This window comes from Hesperophylax consimilis, chromosome 28 (genome assembly GCF_061612785.1).
Source record: "Hesperophylax consimilis isolate HC1 chromosome 28, BYU_Hcon_1.0, whole genome shotgun sequence".
Taxonomy (NCBI): domain Eukaryota; kingdom Metazoa; phylum Arthropoda; class Insecta; order Trichoptera; family Limnephilidae; genus Hesperophylax; species Hesperophylax consimilis.
The window spans coordinates 10,272,724-10,287,823 of record NC_142863.1 but is presented as its reverse complement, the minus strand read 5'-3'; the positions used below and the strand labels follow the sequence as shown (position 1 = coordinate 10,287,823).

The 15,100-nt window shown below is 35.7% G+C and overlaps 1 protein-coding gene across 2 annotated transcripts in view; it reads right to left on the bottom strand.

Moving 5' to 3' along the window:
- The window catches only part of LRP1 (LDL receptor protein 1), a 325,177-nt gene continuing 310,077 nt past the window's right edge, over window positions 1-15,100 (bottom strand). For both annotated transcript variants that reach the window (XM_089648596.1, XM_089648597.1), the window contains 6 exons: window positions 11,225-11,338; window positions 9,105-9,247; window positions 8,664-8,866; window positions 8,060-8,221; window positions 5,230-5,356; window positions 1-4,420 (listed from right to left, as the gene is read on the bottom strand). In XM_089648596.1, coding sequence (XP_089504722.1) covers window positions 4,259-4,420; window positions 5,230-5,356; window positions 8,060-8,221; window positions 8,664-8,866; window positions 9,105-9,247; window positions 11,225-11,338 — 911 coding nt within the window. In that variant the 3' untranslated portion in view covers window positions 1-4,258. The remainder of the gene's footprint in view (window positions 4,421-5,229; window positions 5,357-8,059; window positions 8,222-8,663; window positions 8,867-9,104; window positions 9,248-11,224; window positions 11,339-15,100) is intronic.

Below are 15,100 nucleotides of genomic sequence, written 5' to 3'. Positions count from 1 at the left end.
CCCGTTGCTAATGTCACAGTCTGAATAAAAATAGAATGTTTTAATACTAAACATGTATAAAAATTCTATGGATATTAATAACAAAGTATTGACTTATTGACTACACAAGTTATGTGCATAAAATCAATCCCTTTATTACATAAATAAGTAGGTGAAAAAAAAATTGGTACAATTTACTTTTTTCTAATATTACCTCTGGTGGCAAGAAATTGAAACACACCCACCAATAAGAAAGCTTCATTCAAAATGCCACATCTCTCTGAACCAATCATAATTAGGGAGAAATTCCTGTTCCAACCAATCAATAACAAAAGTAATTACCTAGGACTCGAATGCGAGTTTGCGCACACAACGGAGAAAATTTTAACGACTAGGATTTGAGTTACTTGCAAACCACGGATCGAACAAACTAGCCCATTGGCACATAAAAAAACCACACCCTGTTCAAAGTGTTGAAGTCCACTACGTTCCAAACAAAACCACAGACAAGATATATAATAATTTTTAATTGATTCTAAGTCTTTGGCATACTAAAGTACAGCCCTTTATAATATGTATATTAACGCCAATATATCAATTCCTAATAGAAACATCGCACCACGCTTAAACCATTCAATTTACAAGAAACATCTATCTGTCAATAGAGTATACATTGTTTAATAACTTTAAAACACTGTTTTAGAATACACGTCAAAAAATACAAAACAAATACAACACAGTCCAATAAAATTATCAGCGCTGCTAAAATTTGCTCTCACTAAAGTAATAATAATGTTTGTTTATTTCAGCTGAACAGTGAAATGTTCAAATTGAACTATGTAAATATGTTGGATTTCTGACAAAATTAGTACATATAGTTCATTGCAATATGTAACAGGTTTTGTTTGACATTATGTACAAAATCTGTAAAAATTCTGAATTAAAGTGTCACGTTAGCTATATTCTTGCTAGATGGAAAAGACTATAACACTAGCAGGAGATCCAAAAATACAAATGTTAGCAAAATAACAAGATTAAGAAAGGTACTCTTAAATTAGACAGAGAAAGGGTGAGGAGAATATAAGTTAAATATACAGAAAGGCGGGATGCAATACGATAACATTAGAGATGAGATGCTAACATTTTACCGATCTTGAGAATCTTAATCTTAAGAATAAAAAATGTCTTGACTCGCATACAAAGTGCAGCACAGATTGAAAAAAAAGTAGGCTTTTTGAGACTTAATAGGTGATGTCACGGGTCACGTCCATAGATTCCAACCATTCTTTTGAGACCCGAAAAATAAAACTTTTAAATTTTTAAACTATTGAAAATAACTACATGTATAAAAAATTTAGAGGTATTTAAGTTAGGTCATTATTGCTTTGTTTCTTTCTTCTCTTTCTCTGTCCTGTATACTTACCATGTTTTATATTTTATAAATGACAAAGTTTTACTTTGTTTTAAACCACTTTATTTGAGTTATGTGGGTTGACCAGTTTTGGTTGCACTCAACCTTCTTCAGGACAATGGAAATATAAACTGAAAATATAAACTATAAAAAATATAAACAGTATATATTTCCATTGTCCTGAAGAAGATTGAGTGCAACCGAAACTGGTTGACCTATATAACTCAAATAAAGTGGTTTAAAACAAATTTAAAAAAATAATTTATTTAACCACTCAGAACATTAGAACGTCAAAAGACGTAAATATGATAATAGCGGTCAAGACATTAGAACGTCTTTTCACGTAAACGCGCGAGATTTTACAAAAATCGATTTATTTCCATCACTAGTATACGGATTGCCATGATTTAAAAAACAGAGTGTCGATAATGAATAACGCTACGCGTCTGTATTCAAGAATATCTATGGAAAGTAGAGGTGCATTATCTAAGCCGATTGGATCTGTCATCTTGTTCGTTCATAATTTATTGCGTTTCTAAATAATTTATTAAAAATATTTTAGTTTGGACGGTTAATATTTTGAGGTGACTAATAGTTTTTAATTATATTTCTTCAATATATAAAGTGTTATTTCTTTATGATACTCAGAAAAAAGTACATTTTTCACGGCTTTGAAATAATGCTAAGCGATTCTTACATATTTTTGACGTTTTCATAAAATGTATATTTAGAAACGCAAATATTTACGTATTACAACATAATGCGATAGTGGATTTCATAATCTTTCCAAAACATTTTTTAGAATGAGGCTACGTTTCCCAAAACGTGAGTTATGAAGCTTTTAGCAAAACTCGAAAATAACACAAAAATTATTACGTTTTGACAGTTCTCAAAGGAACACAAAGTAAAAAAATGTCTTTGTCTGAGAGGTTAATACCAAGCTTTTATTGATTGCTTTCTTCCATAATTTTATTTTGCTTATTATTATTTGACTAGCAGCATCTCCACCTAGTAACAACTAAACCTTGATTTACACACGCTGTGAACATTTCAATTGGAGAGTTCATATCTGTGAATATCCCGATAGCTATTTCATTAATTTAATAACTGCTAACTTTGCTGTTGCCTGTAAATATTTCAAAAAATAAATAAAAGTATAAACAAATTATCTCATAAGACGGTGGTACAATTTGTAAAAACATTATTTTTCAAAAAGTTGTTACGAAAATAGAATCAGCTGAATCAGAAAGTTTTGCGTCGGCGATCAAGAAGTTAACCGTGTCCCATTTTTCTATACATTTACAGAATATAATATACATGACTCGCAAGTGGATAGATGAAGTGTTGCGGATGTCGCAGGAAGACACGGCACAACCAAGTGAATCAACTAATTGAGTATATACGAAACTATATTTGAATGTAGATGAAGCAATAAGGCAAGTGTTTTGCTAAGCCCAAGGTAATTTATTATCCCGACCGTCGCTTTTTATTGCGGGCAGAATGCACCACTTCAACAATCACCAGGAACAGGATTACATGGAGATGAATGATGGACTTGCCGAACATCACAGCGGTGCTGCCAGGGTCTCTTATCTATCTGAGGTGTCAGCGCTTTATTAGCAGCAATAATACAATACACATGACTCGCAATCGGATAGATGAAGTGTTGTGGATGTCACAGGAAGACACGGCACAACCAAGTGAATATATATTTAAATGTAGATGAAGCAAGGAGTGTTTGCCACGACACATCCCAGAAGAAATGCGTAATGAAAGTCCAAAACAGTGATTTAAAGTTTTTAAAAATCAACAAAACTAAAATAAAACATAACATGAGTATTCCGCCATATAATATATAACGTATAAACTAACATAAACTAAACATATAATTATATAGTTTTACGTAAGAACTACATTTCCTTATAATATGGCTTATTCACTTTATCACACAGAATCTTAAGTCTAATTGATTACATTTACAAAAATATTTCAAGTCTATACTTTTATTCCACAATATTATTATTATTGTAACACTATCTGTGACCCACTTAAATGTCTTTTAAACACAATATTATCTTTTGTTTGAACCACTCGAGCGATTTTTGGCATATTGTGCCAAGTTTACAAAACATTTTGAGCAATCGTTGGCTAGAATGTGCCAAATTTATAGAACGTAAAACGATGGGATAAACGGTAAAATCTAGGTAGATTAATTGGCTTTAAACTGCAGTACGCAGTTTCATATGTTTCCATATTAATATTTTGAGAAATGGTATTAATTAAATAATGTGGTAAATGTACATATATATGACACCAATCGCTCAAGTGGTTAAATTAATTTATTTATGTGTGACATTGTTGAATAATTTTGGCAGAGATTTCATTATTGTCTTGAATACATACTGAAATTTTTGAGCAGATACTACAAGTTGTAGCATATTTATTTAAACAAAGGTTAGAAAATGATTTTATATTTTAGATTTTGTGTAAATTTCGGATAAATCAGCGTATAACAGCAGAGAGAAAGAAATCTAATGCGTTTTCCACAATTATCAATATCAATTAACAATAAAAGATAACCTGCCATAACGGGCAAGGTTGCCACAAAATTGCCACAGACAAAACATTGTGTGTGAATCATCATTAAGAGAACTCTATGAAATTTTACGCAAGCCTTCCCGCAATTCAAAAACGGTATTTGTCAAATCAAAACAATGAAACATGTAACAAAAATGGTTAACCTGGCATAAAATAAGCACAAAAACTTAATCCTGCCACAAAACTGTCACAATAAAACAAGTAGTTGTCATATGTACACTGTGCGTTAGTGTCTAGTAATAAGTAATAACATTGGGGGTGGGGCTCCGATTATGACAGCGGATCCGTCTCCTGGGCGTTCTGCAGCAGGCCGGCGCGCTCCTCGAGGGCCGCGCCCCCCCGTCCCGTGGGTGCTGTGCCTCCCAGGGGGCCCACCGACGCGTTCGGCGCCGTGTACATGTCGTACACGGGGTTGGCAAAATGCCCGTTGTTCTGGAAAGTGAGAGAAGCATCCAAAAAGAATTAATTTTGTGCGAAAATTGTACAGTAATAGTACAGTAATGAAATTTCTTTGTTTGGAGGGAAAAAACATAAAAACTGAATACCGCACAAGAGTCCCAACTGCTCCCCACTCTCCGGAACCAGTGGGACTATTTCATCCCAAATCGGGGAGGCCGTGTGTAGCTGAAGGGAGAAGCGAGAGAAGGAGAAGGGAAAAAGGAAGATCGGAAAGTACCTGACTAGTCACAAAACCAAAACTTCCTCTAAAATCATAAGATTTATAAGTAGGTAGTTAAATACCTACCTACTTAATTGTAAACCATATTTTTATAATTTTTTTTATTTCAAATAAGTATTTGTCCAAAGAAACGGAACGTACAAACAAATTTCCAGACAAAACTGTCGAGTTAAAACAGGACTTCGCTATGCTCTGTCAATAAGGTTAACATGTGCCAGTTTAACAAACAATACATTACTGCTAACACGCCAGTACTCGTATGTAGGTTCATAATAGAATACTATTAAGAAGTGAACAGCAGCCGAATATCATTTCTTTGTATAGGATCTGTCACTTTGACAGACGACAGCCGCGTAATAATGGCACTCTGTAAATTGTTGACCCGTAGGAGAGGGGGTTCTGATAGGTAGGAGAAGGGGTCGCATAATTTTCAAATATAGCCTGGCTAGCAGGTCACAGCATTTATCGTCGCTACAACGGGTCTGTATAGGATTGTATGGCGAGCAATATGGAGTTATAAAAAACGCTTTGAACTTATACCACTAAAGAAGAAGAGTGTTACCTTATCAGAGTCTAGGACGAAGTTTCGCTCCAGTGGCTCAATGTCATCCTCAGGTCCCCCCTGAAGGTACATGGGGTTGTTGATCTCCACATTGTCCTGAAGGCGGGAGTGACTGAATGAGTTCCCTCTGCAAAATATCATTAAATAATCAGTACTTACAACAAGAGATCAAGACATTTAACTATACAAACAATGATTTATTAAAAACAATTATTACAAATTGATAATAAACCTAAACATTTTTTTTTACATTAACTCGACACAGGAGGCTCTGAGGAAAATAATTTCCTTCAGGGCCTATTTCATCTCTGGGGGTGCTGTGTGGAGGGTCTTTTGAGGAGAGGAAGGAGTGAACACGGGTCTTGAAGTTTGTAGACCCATGTTTTAGGAGGGAGGAAAACAGAGGCCGGCAAATCGTTCCACAGCCAAACTGTTGAACTTAAGAACGAGTCGTAGAAGCGACCCGTTCTAATGTGACAAATGTCAACCGTGTATACACGGTGTCCGGAAACTCGTAGTACAAGCGGGAAACTGGAGAATCTACACCACATGGGGAACCCAAAAAAACATAAATTTTTTTGATTTGAGCATTTTCAAAAAAAAAAAAAAACCAAAAAAAAAAAATTTTCGGCTATTTTAGGGTTAAAGTTTTTTCTGGTGTTTAGGGTTGAATAACAGATGTTTTAACCCTGCAGAGCAGAAATATTTTATGATTACACCGGGTTAAATGAAGGGTGATTTCAAAATAATGCTTCAAATCCGAGTTTCTTCATTTGTTTTACTTTCAAACAGTTTTAATTAGTTGGGTACTTTGATCTTCAGTAATAATTTATAAGAATTTGATTAAAAAAAAAAAAAAAAATAAAAAAATCAACTTCAAACTCGATTTACTTGATAACGAAAGCTCAAATAAAAAAATAAAATACTACAAAATCGACTCCAAATGTGATGTAGATTCACCAGTTTCCCGCTTGTACTACGAGTTTCCGGACACCCTGTATATGTTGGGCGTATTTGGCGTATTTCCCGATTATGCGCCGGTGCCGAAGGGATCAATGACGCTAGTTCCTCGGAACATCTTCCATTGTAATACCGGTAGAACAAGAACAGCACACCTACACGACGCTAGTGCGATAACTGTAAGGATATATTACCTGTTCTATGAGTTTAAATATAGTTTCCTTTTGATAAAATATTCTTCTACACAAAAGACAAGAATTAGAACTTTACTAAAATTTTAAAATTTTACTTGGAATTTGTAAATATCACTTTAAAATGCTGGCATTTTCAACACAATCTATCCCATAACGCACCATGTTTTGACACAATGTATGACGTGTTTTAGAGAAACTTCATGGATCACATATGTGACAGCTGCATAGATCAGTTTAACGGAACTCATTATTTTGACATTTGGTGAAAATCAACAGAATATATTACATTACATGTGATGATATAAATCTATTAAAGAGTATTTTTATTTTTCGGAATAACTTTTTGGAGTAAAACCTCAAATTGTAATATTTAATTATTGAAGACAATATTAGCGATTTCTAAACGAAAATCTGAAACAGAAAAATCAGAAAAGGATACGGTCACATCTAGGACTCGAACCCAGGATCGACCCAGTTATTCCGAAAAATAAAAATATTCATTCCAGACTTGCAGAAAAGTCAATAGATGTCGCACATTAAAAATAAAAAAAATAAGATAGATTTATCTAAAAAGACGCTGTCTAGATTGCATTTAGTTCGGGTTGAATCTTGCGATCATACATAAAGATAGTTGCCAATAAAAATGTGCAGTGAAAAAATGAAGGTTTGTAGTTCTTATTCGAAGTATGATACAGTTAAAAGTGACCGAGGGGGATAGGATCCCATTAGCTCAGTGGTAGAGCAGTGCCTCGGCAAGGCAAGGGTCCTGGGTTTGTGTCCTAGATGTGACCGTATCCTTTTCTGATTTTTCTGTTTCAGATTTTCGTTTAGAAATCGCTAATATTGTCTTCAATAATCTACTAAAGAGGGCTATTACGTACTTATTTTGTTTATCGTACATCAAACTTAACAATCAACATCACACCACCCAGATCTGACAGTTACATAATATATTATTTGAGAAATCCACGTAAATATGTACATTTTTGCACTGTGCGGGAATCGAACCCATAACTTGGGTCAACGCAAGTGAAATGCGGAGACCGCCAAGCCACAGAGTACGTCAGATAGAAGTGGGCGGAATAAAAGTATCTAGATTACAATAGCAACGTAAGGAGATAATTACTGAAGCAAATAGAACACACCCTTCGTTCCTGATGGTCCACAGCAAGGAGAGCATGAAAATACAGCATCATAGGGATAAGGAACATAAAATGAAATAGGATAAAAGCACTGAATAGAAAATTCATAGAAGTGTGATGTACATATACTGATTTCAAATAAAACGGACTCCTTTCGAATTTCCGGCTGCATTAAGGCCAAAAAAATTAAATTGCTAATCAATTCAAGAAAAAATTTCAATATTTGAAAATTTTTGATCGATTTCACATGGCATACGGAAATGTCCACATCACACTTCTATCGGTTAATATTTTCAACAATATTTAAATAGTGTTAAAGATGCAAGAAAATTCGTTAAAATTGTCACCGAAGCCAAATTGGACATTGTGCAGAAAGTGTTCAACCCCAAAAGGATTAAACTGAGAAAAAGTCGTTTGAATATTTGACAAAACAAAAGCATATTACGGCATTTCTGAAGAGAGAGAGAAAAATAAAAAAAAGAAAAGTAGAGAAAGAGAGAAATATAATTTGGTATAATAAAAATAAGATGTTACCCTCTCCTCCTGTAGATGATGATGAGGGCGGCCACAGCTCCAGCCACCAGCATGAGCAACACCACGGACACACCGACTCCGGTCCACATGCGCCGGGACCTGTCCAGCGCCAGCTGCTGCGGGCTGATGTCACAGGTGGGACCTCCCCAGCCCCCGAGACATCTACAACACAAGTATCGGACTGAGATTCTTTATCCTAGTATACAGATATTTATTACTTTATGAATCTCATGCAGTCCCCATCGTCAGTCAACATCGATTCTTGATCTGTGTCAGGGTTTGATCAAATTGTGTTCACCTGTCAAGTACAATGGTTATGTAATGCTTGTCAGTTGATCACAATTTGTTCAAAAACGAAATCGGGACCGTTCAATGGCTAAAATTAAAATGTAAAGAGAGTTTAATACAATCAAACCTAATATGGTTCGACCAAAAACAAAAGGCGGTTACCTAAAATCATCTAGAATGAAGGCGGTGCGGAAGACAAGTGCAGTGTGACAAGCTACCAATGAACTCTAGCGAGCTACTAATAAATTACACCATTTTAACTTGCGGTGTAGCTATAATTGAGAGAACATTTCATGTGACCAAAAACATATCTTACAGGCACTCGGCGCCCCCGTCCCCGTCCTGGCGGCAGACTCCGTTGCGGCGGTGACAAAGCCCCCAGCACGGGTCCTTGGCTCCGCACAGCTCGCCGCCCCAGCCCTCCAGGCACAGGCAGCGAGGGCCGCCGCTCTCCGCGATGCGACACACCGCATCGTTCTTACAGTGCCCGGTACACTGGTTGTCATGGCCTATGTAGCTCTGAAAACAAACGTCAGATGATAAGATAATGAAAATAAGTGCTTTGATCAAACTGGAGTGTTTTATTTTTATTGTCGCCGAGAATTCTCTACAGTAGCAATAGTATTGTATTTACACGGACGATATAACCAATTTTTATTACGAGCAACTCTTATTTAGCTGGAAAATATAAATAATGTAGAACGTCCATCTTGGACACATCTCTCGACAATTGGCAAACATCAGTAGCAGTACTCACTCCGCAATAAGGCCCGCCCCACTGCGCGGTGCACCGGCACGCCATGCTGAAGGCGGTGTGCGTGCAGTTGCCTCCATTCCTGCAGCTGTGTTCCACGTCCGTGGAGAGGGGGTCGCACACTTCACGACCCATAGCTTTGTCGTCTGGAATAGATTGATAATTTCAATTAATACAAACATAGTAGTATAATATTCTTCTGTTATTCCCTCTCTTGACATAGCCCAACTCGAGTATTTGATTGTGTCGTGTCTTCCTCGGACGTCCTCGATTTCTTCTACTAATCGCTTTCACGTCATTATAATCTGCTTTCACTCCTTTCTTCGTTTATCCGCTCTACATGCCTAAACCATCTGAGCATACCTTTCATCTTATTCATTATCACATTAGCGGAGCATTCTTTCCAAATCTCCACGTTTTTAACAGTCATAAATGGTTTCACCCGTAAAATAAATAAGAACACAAGAAATGTGGGCGTGTTTCAGGACCTAAAAGTCTGACCATTCTTTGCTTAAAATTCAAATAAAGATCTGTGTTTATTCATCAGTGTGAAATTTTCATTTCAATCAAATGTGATGGCGATATACGATGTAAGCAAATGTAAGAGAGACGGAGCACATACTAAATGCGCTAGAACCAAAAGGTATTAAGTCAGGGGTGACATTGAATCTACTTGGAAGGCATTCTAGTGTGCATTATCTATTCAGTGGTTTTACCACACATACGCCTCGGGGATCTCATTTGTACAGCATTCAGTCTATTTTTATCCTTCCTCTACCAGTTCCATGCCTCAATGCCATACATCAGGGTTGGCATCAAAACTCCACTGTGGACTGCTAGCTGCGTTTCTTTGGACAATTTTTTACTAGGTCCAACCGCGCTCAATCCTCCTTTGATGGAGTTTCTTGCATGTACACTTTTTTGATTATCTCTATTGACCTTTACAAACATAGAGGTTTAGAGTAGTCTAGTCAACCCATACAAATTGTTAATTGAAACAGTGTTCTATTTGGTTGTGGAGAGTTATGTGATACGGAGAGGGGGGCTCTGGTGTTGACATCAAAATAATATCATGTGATGATCAAAATAATATCATGTGATGATCAAAATAATATCATGTGATGATCAAAATAATATCATGTGATGATCAAAATAATATCACGTGTGATCAAAATAATATCATGTGATGATCAAAATAATATCACGTGATGATCAAAATAATATCATGTGATGATCAAAATAATATCATGTGATGATCAAAATAATATCATATGATGATCAAAATAATATCATGTAATGATCAAAATAATATCATGTGATGATCAAAATAATATCACGTGATGATCAAAATAATATCATGTGATGATCAAAATAATATCATATGATGATCAAAATAATATCATGTGATGATCAAAATAATATCATGTTATGTTCAAAATAATATCATGTAATGATCAAAATAATATCATGTTATGATCAAAATAATAGCATGTTATGATCAAAATAATATCATGTGATGATCAAAATAATATCACATGATGATCAAAATAATATCATGTTATGATCAAAATAATATCATGTGATGATCAAAATAATATCATGTGATGATCAAAATAATATCATGTGATGATCAAAATAATATCATGTGATGATCAAAATAATATCATGTGATGATCAAAATAATATCATGTGATGATCAAAATAATATCAAGTGATGATTAAATATTCGCACTTGATATTTAATTTCAAATTTTCGCTATTTTTTTATTAATTTCCAAATAAAAATAAATGTTTTTGAAAGCAGACTCTTTCAGATTTTAGTATTACAAATCGACATATGAAATTAAAAATACAAAAATTTTGAAGGAAAACATAGATAAAATTTTCAAAGTCGCTTATAAATGATGTGTATTGGGTAAACTGTAATAATTAACACTTTATGCGAAAATTCAAAGAAACTGTGAGGCAGACCAAGGAAGAGGCGGATAGACTATGGAAGAGGATTGGAGCAGAATGGGAAGGACTGAAGAGGGATTCCAACCAGTGGAGAGCATTTTTGGAATAGGCCTAATCCCACACTGGGATATACACAGTGATGATGATGAAGAAAGAAGTAGACTAACCTTGGTGAGGTGAGCAATCGGATCCTGGTACGCAAAGCGCCTCTTCGCACCTGCGTCCGGTGAAGCGAGCGGGACACGCGCAGCTGGCGTGCGAGCCTATCGAATGGCACGCTCCTAGGAACAACAACAACACAATATGTTAGATCTCAATGGTTCCATGACAAAACAGAACAGTGACGAAATAGAACCGATACAAAACGGAACAGTGGCAACTGAATAGTGACAAAGAGAACAGTGACGAATTAGAACAGATACAAAACAGAACAGATACAAAACGGAACAGTGGCAACTGAATAGTGACAAAACAGAAAAGTGACAAAATAGAACAGATACAAAACGGAAAAGTGGCAAATGTATAGTGACAAAACAGAACAATGACGAAATAGAACAGATACAAAACGGAACAGTGGCAACTTAATAGTGACAAAATAGAATAGTGACAAAACAGAACAGTGACAAAATAGAATAGATACAAAACGGAACAGTGGCAACTGAAAAGTGATGAACAAAACAGTGACGAAATAGAACAGATACAAAACGGAACAGTGGCAACTGAAAAGTGACAAACAGAACAGTGATGAAATAGAACAGATACAAAACGGAACAGTGGCAACTGAAAAGTGACAAACAGAACAGTGACAAAATAGAACAGATACAAAACGGAACAGTGGCAACTGAAAAGCGACAAACAGAACAGTGACGAAATAGAACAGATACAAAACGGAACAGTGGCAACTGAAAAGTGACAAAACAGAATAGGGACAAAATAGAACAAAGGCTCTCGACTACGAATCTGAATGCCATGGAATGAAATCTCGACGCGTGCAAGTATTTTTTATTTAATTATTTTGTGTTGTTTCACAATTTTCAAAATGTAAGATACTCTCAGTATCGCCCAGGTAAGTATACCACCTTTTAAAATTGAAATATTGCTTTAAATGGCTTTAGCCATGTTTGGTGACCAGATCCGAATTAACCAGGTACTACCCCCAACTTCCTCTTCACCATCTCCTTCCCTTTCCCACTACCTTCAGCCCCGCAAAATACCAAAATTGGGGATGTCATAGTGTTATTGGCTCCAGACGGTTGGGAGCAGTTGGAACTCTTGTGCGGTACTCGCATTAAAAAAGTGACAAAACAGAACATAAGAAAAGAGAAAAAAAAAGTAAAATTAAAAACCTAACCTAACCTATTATTTTATCATGTTCTGTTTTTCGTCACTATTCTGTTTTATCTGGTTCCGATTTCAACGCACTTATGACAATGTTAGTATAACTAACTAACTAACTAACTAACCATCACGCCGTTTCCCCGCAGGTGTAGGCAGAGAGGACGGACCGCCAAACAACTCGGTCTTGGAACACACTCCTTGCCTCATTCACATTCATACATCGTCTCATACATACTCTTCTATTGTTCTGACTCTTGACATGGCCCGACTCAAGTATCTGATTCACTTGGTCGTGCCATGTCTTCCTCGGGCGTCCCCGACTTCTGCTACCATTCACATTTGCATCGTATATCCTCCTTACACTCCTTTCTTCGCTCATTCGCTCTACATGCCCAAACCATCTAAGCGTCCCTTTCTTGATCTTACTCATTACGCTTACATCAGCCTTGCACTCTTTGCGGATATCCACATTCCTCACACGATCATACATGGTTTTACCACACATACGCCTCAGGGATCTCATTTCAACAGCATTAGGATAACATGTTAGTATAACATGCAAATAAAATAAAATATTAAATAAAATTTTAAATTTTAATTTTTAATATTTAATATATTAATAAAATAATTAAAAATATTATGTGGTCAAAAACGTTAATTTTATTTTATTTATACTATCTCAGTCTGCAGTACACAATAGTAATTTGAGCCGGCGGGTATTCAAATCTGGTCACCAAACACGGCTAAAGCAATTTTAAGAAAAAAAAAAAAAAAAAAACTTTTCAATTTTGAACGGTAGTCTTTTATTAGGGCGATACTGAGAGTATTTAACACTCTAGCGTGTATTTGTAGAAGATGCATACAATTCAACATTATGGTGTAACATTAAAAAGGTCAAATACTTCAGCTGGTTTGGTAATAAAATACCAACAAAAAACGTTTAAAAAACGTCACTAAACATTTGGAGTGGCTACGCCTTGGCTTTCTAATCATCTTATTTAATTAAATTAAATGATTAATGAAATCACTGACAGTAGAATCTCTTCAGTCTCTTTCACAGATGTCTATCACAGACATCATTCACAGACATCTTTCACACACATCTTTCACACACATTATTCACAGACATCTTTCACACACATCATTCACAGACATCTTTCACATACATCATTCACAGACATCATTCACAGACATCTCTCACACACATCATTCACAGACATCTTTCACAGACATCTTTCACACACATCATTCACAGACATCTTTCACCCATAATTCACAGACATCTTTCACACACATCATTCACAGACATCTTTCACACACATCATTCACAGACATCTTTCACATACATCATTCACAGACATCTTTCACAGACATCATTCACACACATCATTCACAGACATCTTTAACAGACATCTTTAACACACATCATTCACAGACATCTTTCACGGACTTCTTTCACACATATCATTCATAGACACCTTTCACACACATAATTCACAGACATCTTTCACAGACATCTTTCACACACATCATTCACAGACATCTTTCATACACATCATTCACAGACATCTTTCACACACATCATTCTCAGACATCTTTCACAGGCGTCTTTCACAGACTTATTTCACACACATCTTTCACACACATCATTCACAGACATCTTTCACATACATCATTCACAGACATCTTTCACAGACATCATTCACACACATCATTCACAGACATCTTTCACAGGCGTCTTTCACAGACTTATTTCACACACATCATTCTCAGACATCTTTCACACACATCATTCACAGACATCTTTCACACATAATTCACAGACATCTTTCACACACATCATTCACAGACATCTTTCACACACACATCATTCACAGACATCTTTCACATACATCATTCACAGATATCTTTCACAGACATCATTCTCACACATCATTCACAGACATCTTTCACATACATCATTTACAGACATCTTTCACAGACATCATTCACAGACATCATTCACAGACATCTTTAACACACATCATTCACAGACATCTTTCACGGACTTCTTTCACACATATCACTCATAGACATCTTTCTCACACATAATTCACAGACATCTTTCACAGACATCTTTCACACACATCATTCACAGACATCTTTCACACACATCATTCACGGACATCTTTCACACACATCATTCACAGACATCTTTCACAGGCGTCTTTCACAGACTTATTTCACACACATCATTCACAGACATCTTTCACAGGCGTCTTTCACAGACTTATTTCACACACATCATTCTCAGACATCTTTCACACACATCATTCACGGACATCTTCACACACAAAATTCACAGACATCTTTCACAGATCTCTGGCGTTGTGAAACTGTTACACGGCGTGAGCAGTATTGAATTACTAAGATCAACCCAATTATTTTCAACTCGAAACCATGAAAGCGGTTGAAAATGATTTCAGCATGAATTATGAAATTTCAAAATATTTTAAACTATCAAAAATATTTATATGTACTTACTAAGGTATAATATGTATACGTTATTTTGTCTGTATTATGTCTGTAAAAGACCTAACAGGTGTTCAATAATAATAAAAAATAAGACAAGACAGTTTAAAACATACCTACGTTTGTTTTGTACTTCTAAATAGTATAAAATAAAGTCGCTATACGCGTCTGTCTGTCTGTGCGCTTAGTTCTTC